The sequence below is a fragment of the Astatotilapia calliptera genome, chromosome 4 (genome assembly GCF_964374335.1).
Source record: "Astatotilapia calliptera chromosome 4, fAstCal68.1, whole genome shotgun sequence".
NCBI lineage: Eukaryota > Metazoa > Chordata > Actinopteri > Cichliformes > Cichlidae > Astatotilapia > Astatotilapia calliptera.
Window position 1 is genome coordinate 10577853 of NC_137425.1, and position 23742 is coordinate 10601594.

At 38.0% G+C, this 23742-nt stretch overlaps 1 protein-coding gene across 3 annotated transcripts; it reads right to left on the reverse strand.

The window, feature by feature from the left end:
* Positions 1-247: 247 nt before the first annotated feature.
* LOC113020542 (hemicentin-1-like) lies at positions 248-22810 on the reverse strand. 3 transcript variants are annotated; one of them, XM_026164597.2, is made up of 14 exons: positions 22582-22807; positions 19922-20179; positions 19483-19830; positions 19100-19324; positions 17832-18059; positions 17481-17744; positions 16601-16858; positions 15694-15831; positions 14698-14907; positions 13894-14136; positions 4763-4900; positions 3263-3472; positions 2648-2890; positions 248-665 (listed from the first exon to the last, which is right to left on the reverse strand). In XM_026164597.2, exons 1-14 carry the CDS (start codon positions 22673-22675, stop codon positions 445-447), a joined length of 3078 nt encoding a protein of 1025 aa, XP_026020382.2. In that variant the 5' UTR covers positions 22676-22807; the 3' UTR covers positions 248-444. The 3 variants fall into 3 exon arrangements, with proteins under 3 accessions (XP_026020382.2, XP_080156355.1, XP_026020383.2); XM_080300229.1 differs by lacking the exons at positions 3263-3472; positions 4763-4900; positions 13894-14136 and having other exon boundaries at positions 22582-22810; XM_026164598.2 differs by lacking the exons at positions 248-665; positions 2648-2890; positions 3263-3472; positions 4763-4900 and adding an exon at positions 11448-12255 and having other exon boundaries at positions 22582-22809.
* Between the last annotated feature and the right edge of the window lie 932 nt (positions 22811-23742).

The following is a 23742-nucleotide window of genomic DNA, read 5'->3' on the forward strand; positions in this document are numbered from 1 at the left end:
TGAGGAAGAGAGATGGCACCAATGTTAAAGAGAGACTGTTCCTATCAAACAGGAAAGCATGGAAAACAAAGAAGACACATCCAGGGAGGAGAGAGCTGTAAGCAGCATGTTATGGTTATAGTTGAATAATTTAAACTTGCCACTTTGGTGATATAGCCTTAAAAACAAATAACTCTAAAGGCTGTGTGCCTGTGATCGATGCGCTACTTATACAAATAGGACTACACCTCTGATTATAATGTAAGGGGAAATCTGTGTGAGAATAACAGGGTGATTGACGTTTGGAGGACAGAATAGTCTTTCTTTGTATTTGGCTCGGTATTCAGACTTAAAAAAACAACAACAACAACAACAACAGCAATAAAAAACAAAACAAGAAAAACCTGTTAACCCTGGTGGCAGAGAGATGCAGACCGTTCAGATTGCTCAGCAGTCTATTCTGTGCTATATACAGATGTACTGCTTTGATAGTCGGGTCATTGGGAACTGCAGGTCACCATTGCTGTGAGCTACATTCCCATTGTGCATGCTGAATTTGGGGTTTTTAAGGCTGTAGTGGCGCATCTTGGTGTTCTTGTAGTAGATTGAGTAGATGAAGATGAAGATGGTGGAGATAGCTACCACAGTGACAGCCACAAATCCAGCGATGAGAGGGAGGTAGTCCTCTGCAATATAGACAGTGAAACGGGAAACAATGCAAGGGTGTTCATTTCCTATGTGCAACAATACAAATGTAAACTTTTTACTCTATAATTTAATGGGGTCAACAAACAAACATGCAAAATTAAAAAGTGCAAATAAAAATAAAGATTGATAGCTTCTAATTTATTTTTTAAAATGACCAAGTATTGGGGCAGGAAGATCAATTGCAAAGTAGTAGTACCCCTTAAGTTTCTAGTGTGTTCTACGTGACAGGCTATAGGTTATATTTACAGAGAGATTTGTGGAATATAATTTTATGATTTACCATCTCCACACACTCCTTTCTTTGTGGAGTTGGGATGTTTTCTCTGTGTTTGCTTGGGTTCTCTCGAGGTACTCCAGCTTCCCCCCCACAGCCCAGAAACATGCAGTTAGTGTGGTTAGGTTAATTGGTAATTCTAAATTGTCCATTTTATGATTTATATTTCCTTAAAATTGGCAACTGTCCACAGGTGTGTGGGTATGAATGGCTGTCTGTCTCCCTGTGAGAAACTGGTGATCTGCCCAGGTTCTTCGAAGCCTCCTGCACTACTATTGAAATTACTATTCAATGTAATGTTTTCTGAAACTGAACGAAAACTAACATAGGGCATCATAGAGTCACTGAGCACTTTATTAGGAACTCCAAACTTATTGTGGATATATCCTGTATTTGATCATAGCCTCAAATTTTCATGGCGGATCTCCCCAACATATTTAAAAGATAAGAGAGATAAGAAGATTATTAGTCCCACATGTGGGAAATTTGTTGTGTCACAGCAAAACGTGGACAGTGCAAAGTTATAGCAGCAAATTGAAATTTTTTAAATTCCTGCAGATATTTTAGCTACACATTTACCACTCTACCACCTCCCGAAGCTGTTGTTTTTGGAGCATGAAGGGACCCTCATAGTCATCAATTATACTTAAATATACAGTCATGGTAAAAAGAAAGCTGTAGGGTTTTACATATCATATCACCTTGACTTTACAAGGTCTTAAAACGAATTAAGCCCGAGATGAACACCAGCATCATTATTTATTCAACAAAAACCAAGTACTTATGATGATTCAGTAGCTTGGACAACCACTTTTAGCAGCAATAAGTTAAATAATTGTTTGCAAGTGATTTGGGGGGAATTCTCGCCCACTCTTCTTTCTGATGAAGAAATCTGAGAACTTAAAGAGAGTGGATTTTCTTTTTACCATGAATAAGACAGTCATATTCCATGGGTTTAAAAAGGAAACAGTGCATGGCTTTAAGAATTGTCCCTAGCTTCTCTAGTCTGCATGTTGAAGGATTCATGGACAAGATACTGAACCTGTGTTAACCCAGGTCATTGTTGTTATGATCCTTGGTCTTGAACCCAAAATTGTGAGTTATTTGCACTTATTATTTGGTGTTAGTTTTTTGTATATTATTTTGTGGTATTTCATAGTTCATTAGTTCAAAGTATGTTAGGGTCTTGTCTGTATGTTAGTCAGTGACTTCCTTTTTTATTTTATTAACTGTTTGTCTTCAGTATCTTGTTTTTATTTTTACTTCCTCTGTCTGGTTGGCCTTGATTATCTTCACCTATTTCTTGTTACCTAGTTGTTTCAATTGCCCTCACGAACCCTCCGTGGTTCTCATCTAAAGAGTTGTGTCTTTTTATTTGTCCTTTGTTGAATTGTACTGTGTTCTGTGTGATTGTGCTCATTGTTTATCTGTCGTTTTATCCATATTCCATTTGGATCTGTTACACTCCAAAATATGACAGACATATGAATGTGTGTGTGATTGGGTGACTTGTAGTAAAAGTTCTCAAATAGAGCAATACATAAGTACCATTTACCATTTACATGGGAAATGCCACATTGGCCATGTCCATCTTTTATATACAGTCTAGGACAGCCTTATATTCATGCTTTTGCAGAACTTCAGCTTTATGTTTCTGCAGAAACATGTAGTACAGAAATGTATTACCTTTTAGAATCACTTTAACCTCATATGATGCAGAACCAACATCATTGCTGGCAGTGCAGTTGTAGATGCCAGGCCCATACACAGTGAGGTTTCCTTTAGACACATTCACATGAGACTCTGGGTTGTAGCCCCACTTGATCTTTGGGGTTGGGTTACCATCTGCTTCACAAACAAGCTCCTCAGGGTAGCCTCTGAACACGGGGATTTCTTTTGGAAGCTTTGTGGTATTAATTTTGGGCTTATCTGTTGTGACAAAGAGGTAAATACAGTAATGTCAAGACAATGAGTATTCAAGCAATACCATGAAAAACAAACAATGCGTTACAATTTGAATAGCATATTTTCAAACCCATCTGTACACCTCTGAGATGAATCCAATTGAGAATATAAGAATGAATAGCATGAAAATTTTTTTAGAAATTGGGTATTCAGAGCAAAGAATCCCAAAGTGGAACTTTTTGTTCAAATTGTGTACTTTTAAATATCTTTACCTCTTTATTTGAATATTTCACGACATTTAATATAAACACTTAAAAACAGTATATGTTCAACATAACAAAAGGAATGGTAGATTCCTCTTAATTGGGAAAAGTGAATATGAAAATAGGATCTTACACAGGACAGTGATCTTAAGAGTGCTGGATGTTGTATTTTGAGGGGTGTTTGCTCCCGTTTCTAACAGAGCCTCACATCTGAACTCCGCTCCGCTGTCATTCCTTTGCAGATTGACATTAATCGTGGTAGAAACATTTACCGGGGATCTGACATCACTGAATTTGCAGGTTTTGTTGTTTTCAAGCTGACAATCAGTTTCTTTCAGTATGTCTGACAGAAAATAAGACAACAAAAAGACAAAAGCTGACATTTCCACCTGATTGCATATCAGTCGGAGACATAACAGAAATGAAGCATGACTTGCAGTACCGTGAAAAAGTCTCAAGCAACACCTTATTTCTTTACATTTTGCCTGACTTTCTTGTAATATTTTAAAATGATCTCGAACAATAGTTCCCCACACTTTCTGGAGGTCTTTCCAAGGTTTTTCTTTGGATATTGGCTATTACCTTCACTTATTCAGTCCACTCCTACCTAACCATTTTCAGAGGAATTTTTTCTTTGCTTGCTAAATGTCTTAATACTTAACTCAAGTAATGAATCAGTGTTGTGTCTATACATAACAGAAAACGTTGCAAGAATCAAGCATCCTGTTGCAAACACAAATTTTGTTGTATTTTTATTTCATAAAAATGCCAAAGATAACACAGTTTTACAGGCATAAAATAGAATTGTTGCATCAATCAAGTAATTCCCAGGGAACCACTATCTTGAGACTTTGGTGTGCTGTGTGTCTTTAAAGAAATGTAAGGCAATACTGGACCAGTGGAGGACAACATGCAAAAACAGCTGCCAAATTATAGCAATTGAACTGAAAATCAGTGGCAACAGGTCTTATGGATTGATGAATCAAAATGAAAAATTTTGGGTTCAAATCTTCATCTATATGCATGGAGAAGGTCAGGAGAGACATGCAGTAAGTGTTTGCATTTCAGCCAGTGGTGTTTGGAATCTTGTCAAAACTGATGGAATTATGAACACAGAAAAGTACCATCATCCACTATGCAATACCATCTGCAAAGTGGTTGATTGGCAGCTGCTTCATTTTTCAGTATGACAATGATCCCAAACACACTGCCAACACAATAAACGCATACCTGGATAGAAAAACAAACAATGAAACAGTCATGGATTGGCCTCCCCAGAACCCGAACCTCAACATTATCAAAGCAGTGTGGGATCTTGACAAAGAACAGAACAAAAGGCTACTAATATTTAAAAAAAGAGCTTTGAATGTCTTTCAAGAAGCCTGGAGATCTATTTCTCAAGACTATTTAAAGAAACTACAAGCTTCCCCAAGAAAGTTTGGGTTGTATTGAAGAATTAAAGAGGTCCTAACAAATATGGATATAATAATTAAACTTGGAATTGTATAAACTCAGTTTTTGCCTTATGTCTTGCATTTTCACGTTCGTCTGTACCCATTTCTCACTCCCCCAGCATAATACAGACAAAGAAACCTGGCGTAAGCTATAACATTTACAAAAAAAAGTTCTTCACCTTGATTTTTGTACCACAAAACAGTGGGTTTTTTTCCCGGTGCAATGTTGACAATGTCACACCGCAGCTGGAACTCTTTGCCCTCTTCCATGGAGGTAACGTTATCCACGTGATTGATGGAAACACTGATTGGTTTTTCTACAGTAAAGAGTTGTTGGGAGAGGGAATCACAGTAACAGAAAGAAAGCACAGTAACAAAAGTTGACATTCAAGTTTGAAGGTGGTAAAAGTGTAAAGAGTGCATTTCGATGATTTATTGCATTTTCGTAGTTTTGGAAATATTGCAGTGCAAACTAGCGTTACCACCCAGTCATCATTGGTGTTAGCAAACCAAGTTATATTATCAGATTCTACGCCCTCCCAGTATATTCTCTAGACATTTGTGGAGATTGTGGATGTTGAGCTGCATGTTGCACCCTGCTTCTGTATTCAGTCACCATTGGGTTTGGAGTTATTTCAAATGGGCATTCTTGCTTAGCACATGCAGAAAGATGAGTGGTAGTAAAAGTCCAAGTCAACATTCCTCCATTATATATAATAATGCAAGATTTCCACATCCAGCGCTGTAGTGAAATAGCAATGAAAGGAAAGCTCTTTAAGCTGTTCCTGTGTAGGCAACAGGAAAACACTCAGGAAGGATACACCCCTCCCACAGGGAAGTCTGCACTTGCTGCCCACCATTCTTTGAGGAGGACTATACCAACAACACATATCAGTTAAATGCGTCACATTCAACTCAGTTCATTTCCACGTATTACAAAGTACAATGTTATGACACCTGAGACATATATCTTTTAACCATGCATCTACAATAAACAGATTGTTGGGGGAAAATGTAAATATACAGAAGATCCTTATAACCCCAACAATAAAAGTCACTAATTTTCCCACTTTTGTCATTTTTTGTCTCCCATTTAATCGTTTAGGAATAGGCTTCCTGTACATGCCTCTCTTGAAAACTAGACTCAGTGAAACTTTTTCCTGGATAAATAAAGGATTTCACTAAAAACTTCATTCACACTTTCCCAACTTTTTAAACACTCCCTTTTTGCTATAAGCAAACTCCAAAGCACGCAGGGATGGAACCCTTAGCCTCTGTTATTTCCATGTCAACAGCAAAGAAAACATGAGCTCTCAAGTGTTTCTTACTTACTGGTTTCTGCCCCGTTAGAAAGCGATAACAGCTCTACTGTCAAAAGGGCTGAAAGAAGACGAAGAAAGCTCAAATAATCCATTAGAGTAAACTTTCTGAGTCTCTTATTCCAACAGCTGCCGGTGTTCCAGATCTACTGGCGTTTAGATCAACTGGCGTTGGTCGAACAGATGTGTGGCAGACTTGCGTTTCAGGAGCTGCTACCGACAAACCAGCAAAAAAACGCCAAATGTGTCACCTGTGACACTTGTGAGGTTGTCTCAAACACACTCCGTCAGTCTTGATGCTGTTGAACAACAAAATGTTTAAAAATGTGGCGAGTTCACCTGGTGATATCCTCATGCGCGACGCGATCGCGAAAACAGCAAACAAGTAACACCACGCCGTTGTTGTTCACAGGACACAAAGAGTAAACGATCGGGAGACTGTTATCGTCGTTATCGTTCCCCTCGCACGGTTTATTCCTCCGAATTCAGCGTTTTTGCTTCACAACTACAGCGTGCTGTTTACTTTGTGCACTAACATGGAGTCGAGTCAACCAGCGCCACCTCTGGCCAAGTGCCACAGCCTACAGCCAGATCAACCTGTGACACACATCTGCACCACGTTTGAATTCGTGTCATGCACATTTGTACCTTTCAATTGTGTCTGTTTGTGCGTCATGCAAATAAACCTTTGAAATGAATGAAATGATATCATATATTTATTATCAGCCTACATTTGTACAAAATGCCAAATGACATACACATAAGAATCACCATCCTGATATCAATACTTTTGCCCATACGAAAAATGTCGTGAACACACTAATATTTCACCAGTGTTGTAACATCACATGTCGTTAGCGTAGTCTGTCTGTGTCTGCCCTCTGCAAACAAACATGTTAGAGTTGGTTGTGATATACAGTCTGCATAAGTGTGGTCAATCTAATAAACATTTGTAAGGAGATGGCAGTTACTGTGAATGTACAGCAGGTGATTAGTAATAAACAGCCAGACAATGACTCTGATAATCTCATTCAATCTTGCAGATTGCACCTTCTGTGGAAAGTGGTACCACACGGTGTGTGTGGACTTCCCTTGTGCAGAAGGCGACTACAAATGTTGTGGGTGCTAAATAAACAGAAAAAAGTGATCCCTGTTGTCTTTGCTTACTGATTGTTTTTAGTGTTGACAATCCACATTGCTGGCATTGCATCTTTCAACATGTTTGTGGGCAGATTTGGATGTACCAGGGGTAAGTGCAGCCACTCAGCCTCTACTCACTGTGATCATAGCAGCAGGTGCAGATGTGTCACAAGTTAATCTAGTAGTGGGCTATGGTCATGTGTTAGTGGTGGGAACAGTCATATCCACTCACTCTCACTGGCTGTTTATTACTAATCACTGTGTAACTGCTGTGAATTCACAGTAACTGCCGTCTCCTTACAAATGTTCATTGGATTAACCACACTTATACAGACTGTATATAACTCCAGCCATGTTGATGAATTGCCTATATTGGCTGGAAATATTCATTTTCAGGGAAAAGACACAGACAGACTATGCTAGCGACATGTGATGTTACAACACTAATGAAATATCGATGTGTCATATTTGTCCAAGGCGTATTTCATTGTTATGGAAAAAGAGAATATCAAAATCATGATGACCAATTGGAGTGGTGATTTCTATGACTTTGTGTATATAATTTGGAATTTTGTACAAATGTAGGCTGATAATAAATATATGATATCATTTCATTCATTTCAAAGGTTTATTTGCATGACGCACAAACAGACACAATTGAAAGGTACAAATGTGCATGACACGAATTCAAACGTGGTGCAGATGTGTGTCACAGGTTGATCTGGCTGTAGGCTGTGGCACTTGGCCAGAGGTGGCGCTGGTTGACTCGACTCCATGTTAGTGCACAAAGTAAACAGCACGCTGTAGTTGTGAAGCAAAAACGCTGAATTCGGAGAAACAAACCGTGCGAGGGGAACGATAACGACGACAAGAGTCTCCCGATCGTTTACTCTTTGTGTCCTGTGAACAACAACGGCGTGGTGTTACTTGTTTGCTGTGTTCGCGATCGCGTCGCGCATGAGGATATCACCAGGTAAACTCGCCACATTTTTAAGCATTTTGTTGTTCAACAGCATCAAGACTGACGGAGTGTGTTTGAGACAACCTCACAAGTGTCACAGGTGACACATTTGGCGTTTTTTTGCTGGTTTGTCGGTAGCAGCTCCTGAAACGCAAGACTGACACACATCTGTTCGACCAACGCCAGTTGATCTAAACGCCAGTAGATCTGGAACACCGCTCCTTTTCCTTGGCTTTCCTTTCTCTTACAGTGAGCTGGAGTGTATATCGCTTCAGCTCAGCTGCTAAGTAAACCAGCGGCGACTTGTTGACTTTTTTAGGAGAAAGCTAAGCTAAGCTACAGCTGACAGCAGCACGCCGCTCCCAGCTCCCAGCAGTTACCGGGGAGGAAACTGTCCCTCCCCCAACAGTGGGCACAGAGAGACACTGAGTGCACTCACTACCCCTGACTAAGAAAACACTGCAGCAGTGCTAATAAATCACAGTTTAAAGTGACAAAGACAATGCAGTTAGTTAAAATGTAAAGTAGCAACATTTAGTGTAAAGACAAGAAAAGGTTCATTTAAAGTGATGCATTAAGTGACACAAGTGGCTCTTTGATGCAGAGAGTCAGTAAACATAAATGCAGAGGAAAAAAATAGATCTTTGAAGTGGATTAGATAAAAGTAGATGGATTCGTGTTGGGTAGCTTGTATGGAGTAATGTAATCTTTTTAGTCACAGTCATACTAGACTCACTGGTCAGTATATTAGGTACACCTTGTTTAGTACTGGGTAGGACTCCCTTTTCGATTCAGAACTTAGTATTTCATCACCAAAAGTTGATTCTGTTCATCTGGACGTAGCGTTTTGTGGGAGAAACGTTTCGTCACTCATCCAAGTGACTTCTTCAGTCTCAGCTGACTGCAGGTTTCCCCAAATCTTATGAACAGTACATTTGCATAATGACTTCAGTAATTATGCAAATGTACTGTTTATAAGTGTAGCGGTAGACTACTGTTCCCATAAGGCTGTGTGTGGGGAGAGCTTCCGGGTTACGAGTAAAGTTGGATTTGGGGAAACCTGCAGTCAGCTGAGACTGAAGAAGTCACTTGGATGAGTGACGAAACGTTTCTCCCACAAAACGCTACGTCCAGATGAACAGAATCAACTTTTGGAGATTTATTTTCCTGGATGATTGAGAATGCATCAAGACGTTAGTATTTCATCACATTATTATCATTTAAATAAGACATGCTAATGTTGGTATTTAGCCATCAATTTTCTTTTGATTTTAGTTTTCTTTTTTTTCCTTTAGTTTTCAACAGCCATTCTTAATTATTTGTAAAGAGTTTTAAAACCCTATTTACTGTTTTCCTTTGTTGGAACTTTCCACCTTCCTTTCCTAGCCTTCTCCCATCACCCTCAACTGGTTGCAGCAGATGGCTGCACCTCCCTGAGTCTGGTTCTGCTGGAGGTTACTTCTGCTTAAAAGGGCGTTTTTTCTCCACACTGTCGCCAAGTGCTTGCTTGAAAGGGGTATTATTGTATTATTGTAGGGTCTTTACTTTATGGTATAAAGCGCCTTGCAGCGACTGTTGTAATGATTTTGTGCAATATAAATAAAACTGAATTGAACTGAAACCATCAGTTTTCTTCAATATGCCATACTCGCTGTACATGCATATAAATAGCAACAACATGTTTAAAAAGTGATCATTTTAATAAGAAAATACTTATTTTTTCCTCAGTCACAAATATTTACAACAGTATATACATATGTGTTATAAAGGTCTCCTCACCCTTCACAAAAAGGCTTTGAACTCCATTAACCCTTCAATAATTTGCAATGCCATCATATTGCCATGCAGTCCATTTTCATAATACATTAAATAGTCTTTACGTTTTCTTAAAAGGAAAAAAATAAATAAATATATATATATATATATATATATATATATATATATATGCATTTACATACAGCTCATATAGACACTGGGGTAGCAGTGCCTGTGGTCACTCATCTGTGGAACAGGACAATTTGTCCCATAATGAGAGACCTTTTAGATTTTGGCATAGAAAGAACCAGGCACAGAAAAGGCTACATATGTAGAAAGGAATGCAGAGTGACTTATAGGAAGTTATGACTGAAACAACAGTTGGCTCAATACATGGTATACACTGAAGTACTGTAATGCTTGTAGGTCCTCACCTGTTAAATTTCACATGGAGATTGGTACATTGTTAGAGCATCTCTGCACATTTTGATTACATAACACAGTCACATTAACAGCTACATTTTGACTGACATTTTTATATGATATGTATGACTGTGATAAAGGGAAGTTAAAAAATGAAATTGCTGCATGTGTGTCTGTGTGTGTGTGCACTGCTGAGCTCTGCAGAGATGTTTAAAAAAAAAAAATTATGTACCAAATCTCCCTGTGAAATGCACCTGGTGACAAGATGGTGTAATTGATATATATATATATTTTTTTTTTTTTGAATTTCAGCTTGAAGCATACTGATTTGAAACCTTAAGAAGGAAAAAGAACCATGAAAAAAACAAAAAATAAAAACATCAAATATCTTTGTGCTCATTAAATTAGGAAAGGTTCTACTTTCAAGTCAGAAGCAAACTTATCACTCCTTCACATATTTCTATCCAGTGAAAACTGGCAAGAATCCAGTAGTAGATACACACTTGTGTAAATATGGTAGGTGCAATCAAGTTACAAAAAAACCCCTTGATTAAAATTTGACTGAGCCTCATTTACGAGTTGAAAGAATAAACTGTTGAAATGTTGTGGGTTGTTTGGTAAATAAAGATTGAATTAGTGATACACAAAAACAGTATTCAGTGTGCTCACATAGCTCTAATGACCAGTGATAATTGTGGATATGATGTCACGTTAGTTTGTGAGTGAAGCTGATGAGTGCTCAAGTTTAGGATTCACAGTGAAATTACAGTTTTGTGAGTGGAGTGGTGAGAACAAAACTTTCATGGAAGGAAGAGGGGAACATGGAGAGACCCTGTCAAATTTAAATCAAGTATGGTTGATGCTATTTTTTTCTTTAAATGATTAGACTCATGGAACTGTGGTTGCACCTAGCATTACTCTCTTAAGGATGAAACACTATTATAATCAGAGGTGTAGTCCAGAGTCATGCCCAACATTTTGTTTCTCCAAGACAGGAAATAAAACATCCACTTAGCTTAATCATTCAAAATATAGCTGTCACTTTAAGAGTTTTAGTTAAAAGACAACAAAGTAATTGGTCAACAATGTCATCTTGACATCTAGGGCCAGATTTAGTAACGACCTGTGCCATCACAAAACCTTCTTTTGAGGTCAGAAAGGCTCTGCTAGAGTTTACCGAAGAGACAGAGTGTCAGTTTTGTGACTGAAAGCACCAGAGCAAATTACCGTGATGATGCGTTCACTAAAATGTGCTCATGGGAAAGAAAGCTTTGGGTGATCTAACCATGCCCCAAATTACATACATTACAATAATTACATTCATTTCAATAATTACACGGCAAGGGCAAATTAGGGCTTCAGAAACTAGCAGTCAGATATGTTCATAACCCTGAGATTAAATGTGTGAAAAGTGGTGCAAAATTCACCACAGATTACATGAGGGAGAGAGGCAAGTTTGAGAGAGAGCGGGCAACTATCAAACAGACAGTATGGAAAATTAAGAAGACACATCCAGAAAGGAAAGAGCTGTAAGCAGCATGTAAGAACTGGTGAAAGGGATTAGAGAGATGAGTTTTATATTACTAAGGTCAGGCTGGCATTGATCACTATTGCTCAGTTGTAGTTGAATAATGTAAATTTGCTTCTGCAGTGAAAAAGCTTTTGTCGTGACCGATGCACAATGTTACTTAGACAAATAGGACTACACCTTTGATTATGATGTATTGGAAAATCGATATGCAGTAGAAGGTTGCGTGATATTTGAATGAATAGATCTTTGTCGAAGTGGTAATCATACTTTAAAAACACTGTTAACTGCAGCCAATTCAGATTGCTCAGCAGTCTGTTCTTTACTACGCAGAGATGTACTGCGTTGAAAGTCTGGTCATAGGGAACTGCAGGTCGCCGTTGCTGTGAGCTACATTCCCATTGTGCTCGCTAAATTTGGGGTTTTTAAAGTTGTAGTGGCGCATTTTGGTGTTCTTGTAGTAGACTGAGTAGATTAAGAGGAAGACAATGCTGATGGCTACAACTGCAAGAGCCACAAATCCAGCGATGAGAGGTAGGTAGTCCTCTGCAATGAAGACAGTCAAACAGGAAACACTTCAGTGTGCAACAATAGAAATGTAACATTTTTACTCTATATGTAACTCTACTATTTAAAGAGGTCAGCAAATACACATACAAAATAAAAGCTAAAGTATAAGTAAAGATGTGCAGTAGTAGTAGTAATACCGGTGAAGTTTGAAAGCATTTTAGGTGAGAAGTTATAGATCATATTCACCCAGAAATTGTGGGGCTGGAAATAAAATAATAAAATATCAATAAGATTTAATGCTTTAGAATTCCTTAAATGTCCATTCAAAGTAATGTTTTCAGCAACAGAAACAGAAAGAAAACTGTAACAAGTGTATTATGGTTATTGTTATGGTTATTATGTTACTATGATGGTGTTAGAAACATCACATGCACAAATCATTACCCATTCCCTAATGTAACCAGCAGCAGTGAACCAGTGCATACTGCAAAATCCATAGACTGTATTTATACTGTATTTAAAGAGAGCATTTCTTTTTACCATGACTGTAAGACAGACATAACCCCATTGGTTTAAAAGTGAAGCTGGTGCATATATACCTTCGACATTGTAGATTTTATAATCTCAGTTAGTAGTTTCAAGTTTTATTTAATACAGTTTTATTTACAGGGGGGATATTTTGCAAATTATGCTTACATAAAATAGGAAATTTTGTAGGACATAGCTCTTGTGACTGATAAGTCACTGCCATATGAGTGTGCAGTTTCCTCTTTTTTAGAGTCAGATATGCCTCTATTTTGGAAACAGCCAAAATAGAGGCAGATGTTCAGTGAATGACTTCAAGATGTGACTTCAAAAAAACAGGCCCTTTAAGAGGATGGATGGCTGTGAATCAGGAAGTACTACTAATCAGAAACAGTGCCAAGTCCCTCCAGTCTGCATGTTGAAGGATTTAATAAAAAGCATTGTTGTCATGACAATAATGGACCTGGGGTCACCTGGAGACCTCTTCCTGTTAAAAGGGAGTTTTTCCTTCCCACTGTCACCAAACTGCTTGCTCATATGGGGTTATATGATTGTTTTTTTTTTCTCTGTATGTATTATTGTAGGGTCTACCTTACAATACAAAGTGCCTTAAGGCGACTGTTGTTGTGATTTAGCGCTGTATAAATAAATTTGAACTGAATTGAATTGAAACTGAAGTTTTTTTTTCCAAGTTTATTGCTTATATTTGATTTTTATATTCCTTAGTATTTATTTCAGCTCCTTTTCATTTCTATTAGTATTCTGCCTAGGGTTTATTTTGTAAATTTTGTTGTGGTATTTTCATAGCCTTCTCCCCTTCTGTGTTATATTTAAGAATGTTAGGTTCTTTAGTCACAGATAAGAACCTAGAAATGGAACTCACTCAATTTTTACTTTCCCTACCTAGTTCACCATTTTTCTTGTTACCTAGTTGTTTCCACTGCCCTCGTGAATCCACTGTACTCCTCATGTAAAGAGCCGTGACTTTTTAATAAAACATCTAGGGCAGTCTTATATTTTTATTGTCTTGGCTAACAGCAGTGGAACCCTCTGATTGTTTGGCTTTAAGTTCATCCAGAAACACATACATGTAAAAATGTACAGAAAAGGTGCATAAGGTGAAAAATCTGTGTGTTAAAAGTGTGTTACCTTTTAAAATCACTTCAACCACATGTGATGCAGAACCAACGTCATTGCTGGCAGTGCAGTTGTAGATGCCCGGCTCAGACACAGTGAGTTTTCCTTTAGACACATTCACATGGGACTCTGGATTGTAGTGCCACTGGATCTTTGGGATTGGGTAACCTTCTGCTTCACAAACAAGCTCCTCAGAGTAGCCTCTGAACACAGGGATTTCTTTTGGAAGCTTTGTGGTATTAATTTTGGGCTTATCTGTTGTGACACAAAGGTAAACAGAATAATGTCAAACACTGAGTATTCAAGCAATACCACCCAAAATAAACAAATATGCTGTTTAAAACTCATCCGTACACCAATGTTAAGAATAGTAAATTTAAATGGAAAGAGTGAATAGCACAAATATCTGCAACAAGGTTAAAGCAGGGTGTCTCTGTTTTGTAATTACATTATCTTTACCTTCATATTGTTATAGATAATGATGGATTTAGTCTTTTAATTACATGCTGTAATCTATATGCACTAGCAAGATTATTGTTTGACTTTAAAGATGTGCTATGCCTGGAGCAGTTGACTATATAAGGAAATCTTTCATAAACTGATATGACAGTGACACAATAGAAAGACAAATTTTAGAAATCTGATGTTCAGAGCAAAGAGTCAAATGGTGTACTTTTAAATATCTTTACATCTTTGTCTGAACATTTCACTACTTTTAACATAAACACTTAAGAGAGTAACAGTATATGTTCAACATAACAAAAGGAATGGTAGCTTCCCCTAATAGGGAAAAGTGAATATGAAGTGGGATCTTACACAGGACAGTGATCTTAAGGGTGCTGGATGTTGTAGTCGGAAGAGGATTTAATCTCAGGTTTAGCCGAGCCTCACATCTGAACACCACTTCGTCGTCTTTCCTTTGCAGGTTGACATTAATCGTGGCAGAAACATTTACTGGGGATCTGACATCACTGAGTTTGCAGGTTTTGTTGTTTTCAAGCTGACAGGCAGTTTCTTTCAGTATGTCTGACAGAAAATAAGAAAATAAAAAGACAAAAGCTGACATTTCTACTTGTTTATGTATGAGCGGGAGACACAACAGAAGTTAAGCATAACTTACAGTACTGTGAGAAGATCTTGAGCCACTCCTTATTTCTTTATATTTAGTTTATAAGAAGCAATGAGTTTTAAAGCGGTCTTGAACAATAGTTCTACTACAGGCTTTGTGAAGGTCTTTTAAAGGCTTTTTCTTTTGCTATTGGCTACTTTTTTCACTCATTTTCAGTCAACTCATTGTAATATGACCACTTTGTTAAACATCTTAACACTAGCTGATGAACCACTCAACCATATTAAAGACACCTAACTGAAGGGATGAACTAGTGTTGTGTGTACACATAGCAGAAAACCTATACAAGAATCACTTTTTAATTAGATCTTAAGGCACTTTGTTTTTTCTATATAAGTGCACTGGTTGGTTTAACTAACATTTACAGGTTTATCATCCATTTAATGTTCGCTGAAGCCTCATCAGAAGTCGTCTTCAAATTACATGAGAACTGGACTGAAAATCAGAGGCAAGATGTCTTATAGATTGATGAACTCAAATTGGATCCTTTTGATTTAAATCATCATTATTATATATGGTGGAGGTGAAGGTAGCGTAATTTTCTCTTTCTATGATCAATCTTTCTTTTGCATCCAGTGGCGTTGTCCACTGCTGGACACTAGAAAGACTCTCAAAGCACTGTATTGTGTTGTATTGCAAGTCTCACACAGTACGTCTATAATATTTACAGAAAAGCTCCTCACCTTGATTTTTGTACCACAACACAGTGACGTTTTGTGCTGGAGCGATGCTGACAATGTCACACCGCAGCTGGAACTCTTTGCCCTCTTCCACAGAGCTCAAGCGACGCACGTGGTAAATGGAAACACTGTCTGGTTTTTCTACAGTGGAGAGTTGTTGGGAGAGGAAAGAGCAGAGTAACACAATTTAAGATTCAAATTTGAAGGCAGCAAAAGTATGAAAATTGTTGTGAATAGAGGTGGAAAGTAACAAAGCACAAATAATTCTCAGGTATCTGTACTTTGCTTGAGTGTTCAATACTGAGTATTTTTCTGACAGCTGTCTATACTTTCCATTCCTTATGTTTTCAAAACAACCTTGTTACGTTTGGTTTAACACATTCAAGTTGAGATATTATTTCACATCACTTTGTGCTTTTAAACATTAAATCAATTTGATCCTAAACTGTAATACACAAAAGGCATACTAATAGTGGATAAAGTGGGCAGGTGTTTTGCTGAATCTCTCTTTAACCTCTGACTGTGTTTCCTGTTTATGTGTGGAGGCAAAGTTATCCTCTACAATGTAGGAAACAGAAGATAGAGCTCTTTCAAAAAATCATTTTTTCCTATGCTCATTACTGAGTCATGCTGAGAACAATCATTAGAATAAAATTTAGACTGAAATAACTGAAGACTGAAAATATTCTATTCCCATATACTACAATTTTATTACATTAATATAGCACAAGGTACTACTCAATACGTTCTTACTTTGAGTACATTCTGAGTCTGTACCTTTTCCCATTTACTTTAGTAAAGAAGTTTAAAACAGTACTTTTACCAGAGTATTTTTTTAACACAAGGATGTGTAGTTCTACTCAAGTACAGGATGTCTGTATTTTTGCCAGCTCGGGTTGAGAATACTTACTGTAAAGAGTAAAGTTCAATGATTTTTGGCATTTTCCTATTCCTTGAAATGTTGCAGTGCAAACTGGCGTCATCCCCCAGTCTTCATTGGTGTTAGTAAACCAAGTCATATTATCAGATTCTACACCCTCCCAGTACATTTTCTTGACATTTGTGGAGATGGCGGATGTTGAGCTGCACGTTGCACCCTGCGCTCTGCTTCTGTACTCAAGCACCATTGGATTTGGAGTTATTTCAAGTGGGCATTCTTGCTCAGCACCTGCAGAAGGAAGGGTGGGAGTGAGAAATGTTATTTCAGTCCAAATCTACATTCCTTCATTACAATAATGCAAGATTTCCACATCCAGCACTGTAGTGAAATGAAAGGAAAGGTCTTTAAGCTGTTTCTTTGGAGGCAACAGGAAAAGATCCCAGGAAGGATACACCCCTCCCTAGCTCAAAGAATTATTTGGGGTGGACTGCACCTGCAACACATATCAGTTAAATGTGTCACATTTACTTAGCCAAATTACTCTTAATATAAGGTAAAATGTGATCTGAACTGAGGTATATATATTTTTTATCAGCAAGTCAATCAGCAGTTTTTAAAAATTCTCGAAAACTGAACCAATAACCATGCTTCATTTAAAGTCACTTACATCACCCTTCTTCCCCATTTGGTTTGAACAACACATCAGTAGTGGTAATGGTGAGAAGCTGTAAATCGATACTTCTCGATTTAGACTCAAAAGCCAAAAAGCGTGCGGATCAGCTGGTTTTTATTAATGCTCTCATATTACACACAATCCATGATACTTTATCACTCTTTCCAGGACATTATCTAAGCAGGCTATAATTGGTAGATCGATTATGTTGCATACTGTGTACTGCAGTTCACCTACCTATAACTGTCACTTTGATTGTTCTGGAAATTCTTCCCTTGTTGTTCCATGCATGGCACGTGTAGGTACCCATGTTGTATGCAGTAGCGCTGTGAATCTCCAAACGGGATACTCCATCTTCATTTTCCTCCATCACATTGTCAGTCTGGTAATAATTCCAGGTATACGTTGGTCGTGGGTTTCCACTGGAGGAGCACTTCAGCTCCACAGTGGAACCAATGTGGACTTCAAGGTCTTGAAGCTCAAATATCTCTGATGGTTGATCTAAAGACAATAATTTCATTTAAGACAAAAAGGAGTAAAATATACGTATGTAATCACTCTCGCTTGACGTGTGTCTGAAAGACTTACAGTGAACAATAATTTCCACAGTGGCGTTAACATTTGACTGATTGTTTGAAGCTGTGATCAAGTAATGTCCTGCATCAAGTCTCGTCAACGTCTTTGGAAGTTCCACCACCTCATCATCTCTGTACCAGACCATGACAGGTTCAGGAAAGCCCTCAACAGTACAGGTGAGATTGTGAGGAGTATGTTCCTCTGCCATGTAAATGCTTGGGCAGTTCAACTCTGGTCCGTCTGAAAAGGAAAGGACAAAGGAAAAGGACAAACACTCAGTGTGGTCCTCCCTGGGTTTGGGACCCTTGGTTTTGAGTTTTTTGTTATTCTTCCCTTGTATTTACAATTCTTGTTTATCTTCTGCTTTATATAGGCTCTTCATGGTTTATATTTCAGTCTTGCTGTTTGAGTCTTCTGTTCTTAACTTTGTTACTCTCAGCTTGTCCTTTAGTTAGTTCCCTTGTAGTTTCCATTCATGTCATCTTTCTGCTTTGTCTTTTTTTTGCCTTCCTACACTGTCCTGTCCTACTCCCTTTCCCTTTTGTCATGTTAACCCTCTTCACCTTCTTGTATTACATTGTATATTGTCTGAGTCTCTCCTTGTTCTTTGTTGCTTTGACCCTCATAGTTGTTTGTCTTCCAGCTCTGTAATGCCCTGAGAATATTTATTTCCCAATTATTTATGGCTTTTGGATTGTCTGGCATGGTTTCCTTGTTTTTCCTGAACTTTGGTCTTTCTGTGTTTTCTTTGGTCTAGTCAGCATTAAAAGTTTTGCTTCGAGTCAAGGTCCTGCCTCCTGCATTTATGTCCACAATATCCTCCCACACAGCTGAGTATGACACTGAGTTTTTGTCCTTCAAAGGAATTTATCTGCTGGAAGACAGAGATACTGCTCCAGTCGCAGTTTGGCCTGACTGACACTAACCAGAACTAAGAGAAACATTTTAAGAGATCATTCTTGAATATTCACCTGTGTTTCATCCCAGCATGTGAACAGATAAAGTGACAGTCCGGAGACTTTCACCTGATTAAGTAGCCAGGCTTCCTTTGAAATTCAATGCTCTTGTTTCCCAAGACTCTGTTAATTAAAACCTTTAAACCTGCGTACTGTGTTGTAAGTTTGAGTCATTTGATTAAAACAGTGACAGCTACTCTCAGTTAGGACTTGAGCACTTCTTCCACTTTGTGCATCCAGCAATTTCTGCTATTTTTAAATGTATAATGTTCAAATGTAGTATTAGTTTTGTTAGTTTGTCATAAAAGTGGATGTGACACTCACATAACACATGAACCTGGATGTTCTTTTGGACAGAGAGTGAGCCATTAGCTTCAAGTGTGTACATCCCTGCATTTTCCCTTCTCATCGGAGTGGTTGAGTTGAAGGGTTGTCCATCTTTCAGCCATTTAACCGAGGGGGTGGGATTTCCTGCTATATTGCAATTCTCCTCCAAAGATTCATTTTCCATTAGCTCAATAATATTGGAACACTGTACATCTGGTCCAACTGAAAAGAAGCAAAAGCACCAACCATTTGTTACAATGTAATGTTTTATCCTTCTTTCAGACATATACCATCTTGCCAGGTAAACATAATAGTCACAAATACTATCTGAGACAGAATTGTATTTTATGTGAATTACAAACAAATAAGCTCAAACTTACAGACAACTGTAATAGTAAGCTCCTGTGACGATACATTCAAATGTGGTCCTACTGGGCTCAGGTCCATCTGTGCCTCACATCTGAACCTGGCACCGCTGTCGTTTCGAGTTGGTGTAAACGGGAAGGTAGATAAAAGTTTCACTGGTTGTTTAGTATTTTTTAAGTTATTTGGTTCAATGATTTCTAAGACATCTGATTCAATGATTCTGTCTCCATTGTACCACTTTACAGTAAGATTTTGGACTGGTGCTATTTTGGGGATTTCACAAGTAATGTTATATTCCTCCCCTTCTACCATCATACCATTGGAGTCAGCGGTGGAGTTGATTTGGATTTTTTCTGGAAATGCTGAGAAAAAGAAAGGAGTTATTAGATACCAGAGTTATTAGAGTTATCATAATATAATTGTGATAATATACGCACAACAACCAGGACTTACTGTAAACAACGATGTTCAGATTTTTCTGGCACTGCTCATTAGCGTTAATAAAGCAAAAAGCAGAGATGCCCCATTCTGTTAAACTCTCCACATTCCAGGGCAAATGGTTGACCTCTGTAATCCCTATCCCTCCAACTGAAGCCTCCCAACCCATTCCATCATGGCTCACTGTTGCGGTGCAGTTGACTGAAACTGGGTCTCCATACCGCACCACAACACTGGAGGGGCTCAACTCAATGGGACATGAGGCACCTACACCTGCAGCATAGAAATATTATATATATTTAGATGCTTCACATTGTTTTTGTTTTGTAGTAAAACTAAAATGTAGGATCGACAAATCAAACCAAATATACTAGTCAAAAAGGAAATGCAAGTTTGTGTTTTAAGCATATTTTATAGACCAACACTACGACATATGTATATACAATCAGGCTAATATGTGTAATAGGATGTGTCTGGATATGCTTCTGATCTAGAAAGTCCTGCATTCCTCTGGTTGTGTTGGGTCAGGCAATGCCCTGCTGAAACAGCTGCAGAGCTATTTTAGCTACTGCAAGAACAGCACATGTACTGGTCATCTCAGCACCTCTGTGCAGTCAGATTTTTGACAAGAACAACCAGGTTAGAGATGATGCTCTCATGGACACGTAAGGCTCCAGCAAACCAACATGCCAACAGCCTAGCCGCAGCCCATCACAGTTACTCACAGCGTAGTTTCACTGATAGAAATGTTGCGCATGCAGAACAGTGAAGAGGACTTCAGTAGTGTTTTTAGGAAGAGTTTTAGGCCAATCAGATGCTTTCCAGGTGGTACTGCAAGATGGTACTTTTCTGCATTTGTAATTCAATCACTTTTGACAAAGTTACCAACACCAAAGACTGAAACGTAGTCCTATACCACGACAAAACCTCCACCATACTGTTGTACCTTTCAGATGCCCTCTTCAATACGTATGACTATTTGCACTTCATAACACCTGTTGGCACTATTTCAGTCCATTTCTTGTGTAATTTGGCACACCTCAGTCTTTTCTATCCATTTCCCTTCCTGAAGAATGGTTTGTTGACAGCCAGCCTTCCACTGAGACAATTTCTGATGAGACACAGGTCAACTGAAGCCAAATGCATCGCTCAGGCCACAGTGGACACTGTGCAGATATATACCAAGTTTTCAGCTATTAGCTCTTTGGGAATCGCCTTGTTGATGCAAATAAACAAAGCTAACAAGTCGACTTATAATTCATCTGTTTAATTGACATTGCTTTAAAATGAAGGTTGAATGGGTTTTTTGTTTGTTAAACTCCTGTTTCCTCCTCTCCTCTCTCCTTGTTCCTTCTCCTGTCCTATCTCTTGTGCGAAAGACTAAGTGAGCAATGTAAGGAGACTCATCAAGGATGCACAAATTAAGAAATCAGAAAAGGAAGTGTATGGACTCTCCCTCTTTGTTGGAGGGAAGTGGAAAACTAGTCACCCTATGGACCTGTAGTGTTTTACAGATTTTTGCTGTAGTAAAATAACTTTCTGTAAGACATTAAGACCTTAAAAAAACACAAGTAAAAAAGCATATTAAATGTCTCACTAAACAACAAAATACAATAAAAAAGGCAGATGAAGTCAAACAAGCAAATTAGCAATTTGGGGGGGATCTACCACCTCCTCCTGTGTGTTTCTTTGCTTTGCTCACTAATACCTGTATTTGAGTTTCTTCCCTCCACCGTTTGCTTGCTTGCTCACCATGGATAAAATAAAGGACTCGTGTAGAAACAAGATTATCATAATGCCAAAGAGTGTTTTTTTACACAGCCACACTTCCCTAAATGATAACAGTGAAAGCAAGAGGTTGATGAGGTTACAGTCCATGACCTCACGGTGAACAATGAACCCTTAAGAAGACAACACCTTTAAAGGGGAAAAGAAGTTGTTGTACAAATCAAACCTTTTAATAGAAAGAAATTATTGATTAATCTGAAGCCTTATTGCAGTATTCCTCCATGTTCTCCCAATTCCAAAAAAAGACATATTTAAAAAAATATATACTTAATGGAAAGTGAAAGGAAAGAACAACACACAGCTGGCTATACATTTAACTACATCAATCCAATAAACCACTAATGAACATTCAGAGTCACAGCCAGTGCCAGCAAGTTGAAATTGCTGTTGCATAAATAGCCTTAACTCACATCTAAGAAGACCGGATTTCACATAATAAGTGTTCTTTTGAGGGGAAAAGATTTGGTTCAGATTTCACCTCTTTTCTCCCTGGGTACTTTTACACATTCTTTCACAAAATCTGGGAAACTATCCACCATTTGTTTTTCATTTCTTTTATTTTCTCTCTCTTTTACACACGGCAATCTATCGCACCCTTCTGGTTAAATTAAGTCCTGCACCTGGGGCATGTCACAGCTTTAGCTGCTGTTGTTTTACTAATCACGCCAATGACTCTTTCTCTAACACGAATATGGCTTCACATTTATGCTTGATCCGTATAGACCTTGTGGGTAATGAAAATAAAATAATAAATAAATAAATAACAAAAATAAATAAAAACAAGTCTTAGCCACTGAGAAAAAGACATCATATGACAAAATTACACCAAATATGCATTATAAATCTCGAAGACCGTCATTTTAGCAATGAAAATGAGAGCATCTTACCTGCCGCAATGAGAAGGAGCCCCACTGACAGCTGAACAAATAATCTACTTTGACTCATTTGAGTTGCCTTACTCAACAATGACCCCTCAGTCATTTGTTACTCCTCTGCTCAGCTTCCCCTGTTGGACTGTGCAGCTCCGAGCTGTCGTGAATAAGTACAAGCAGACTCCTATCTCTCTCTCCCTCTCTTGCTCTCTCTCTCTTCCCACTTTCACTGCACAGTTAGTAATTTGCATGCGGGGGGCGATATTTCTGTTTTTCATGAGTCAGGCTATGTTACACAGTCTGATGTTTGCACTGTTAACTATTGTAGGTCTTGAGTGAGGTATTTACAGACATTAATAGCTTTAAATAATATTTTTGTCCATTTAACACAATTTGATATTTGCTGTGAAAACTTTAATTCATGATATTATATTCATAAAAACACATAAAAATGGATTTAGACCGTTGACTTTTAGACAAATAATAAAAAAAAAAATCTGTTTAGGTCATTTACACTTCCTCTTTCCATAAGTCTGTAAATTTAGACATCCTGTCTTTTCTTTAGAACTGTGGGAAAACCCCCTGAAAAAGCATAAATGTGATTATTTTTGGAAAGTTTTACACTTTAAAAGAATGGAAAATGTGCAAAAATAAAGGATGAATTAAAATACTGTATATGCGACTTCACTGTTGCATATACAGTTACATTTTACTACTAAAACAACAAAAAAATTACCCAAACCCTCTAAATCAGCTGAAGAGTGAAGATTTTTTTGGTTGTTGGCTGTTAGCCGTCGTTTTGCCCACACATACACATGCACAGACACATCTTAAGGTCACCAGCACATAGATTCACACCCACGCACCATCGGCTCTGTTGCTCTGTGTTTTCATAATTTAGACCAAATGTTTAAAGACCAAAACTGGACCATTTTTTGTCCCTTCTGGTTGAATTTTTACACCAAATTGATTCATTCAGAAATGAAATATGTATCATATGGTTTATGTATTGGGATTGGGGTTTTTTTTTGTTCGTTTGCTTTTGATTCATTATCATCTTAACATCAGAGAAAAGGAATGTGCCCATTTTGGATTGTTGATTAAGAACATGTTATGGCACAAAAGAAGCCAATATTAAAAACTGGAATTTCCCAGATTTCACTTTCAGTTAGATTT

Coding starts and splice junctions, on each gene's coding strand:
- LOC113020542 (XM_026164597.2), bottom strand. CDS start 22,675: ATGACTGAGGGGTCATTGTTGAGTAAGGCAACTCAAATGAGTCAAAGT. Junction 19,325..19,482: donor GCTTACTATTACAGTTGTCT/GTAAGTTTGAGC, acceptor GCTTCTTTTCAG/TTGGACCAGATGTACAGTGT. Junction 14,908..15,693: donor GTTGTGGTACAAAAATCAAG/GTGAGGAGCTTT, acceptor ATTTTCTGTCAG/ACATACTGAAAGAAACTGCC.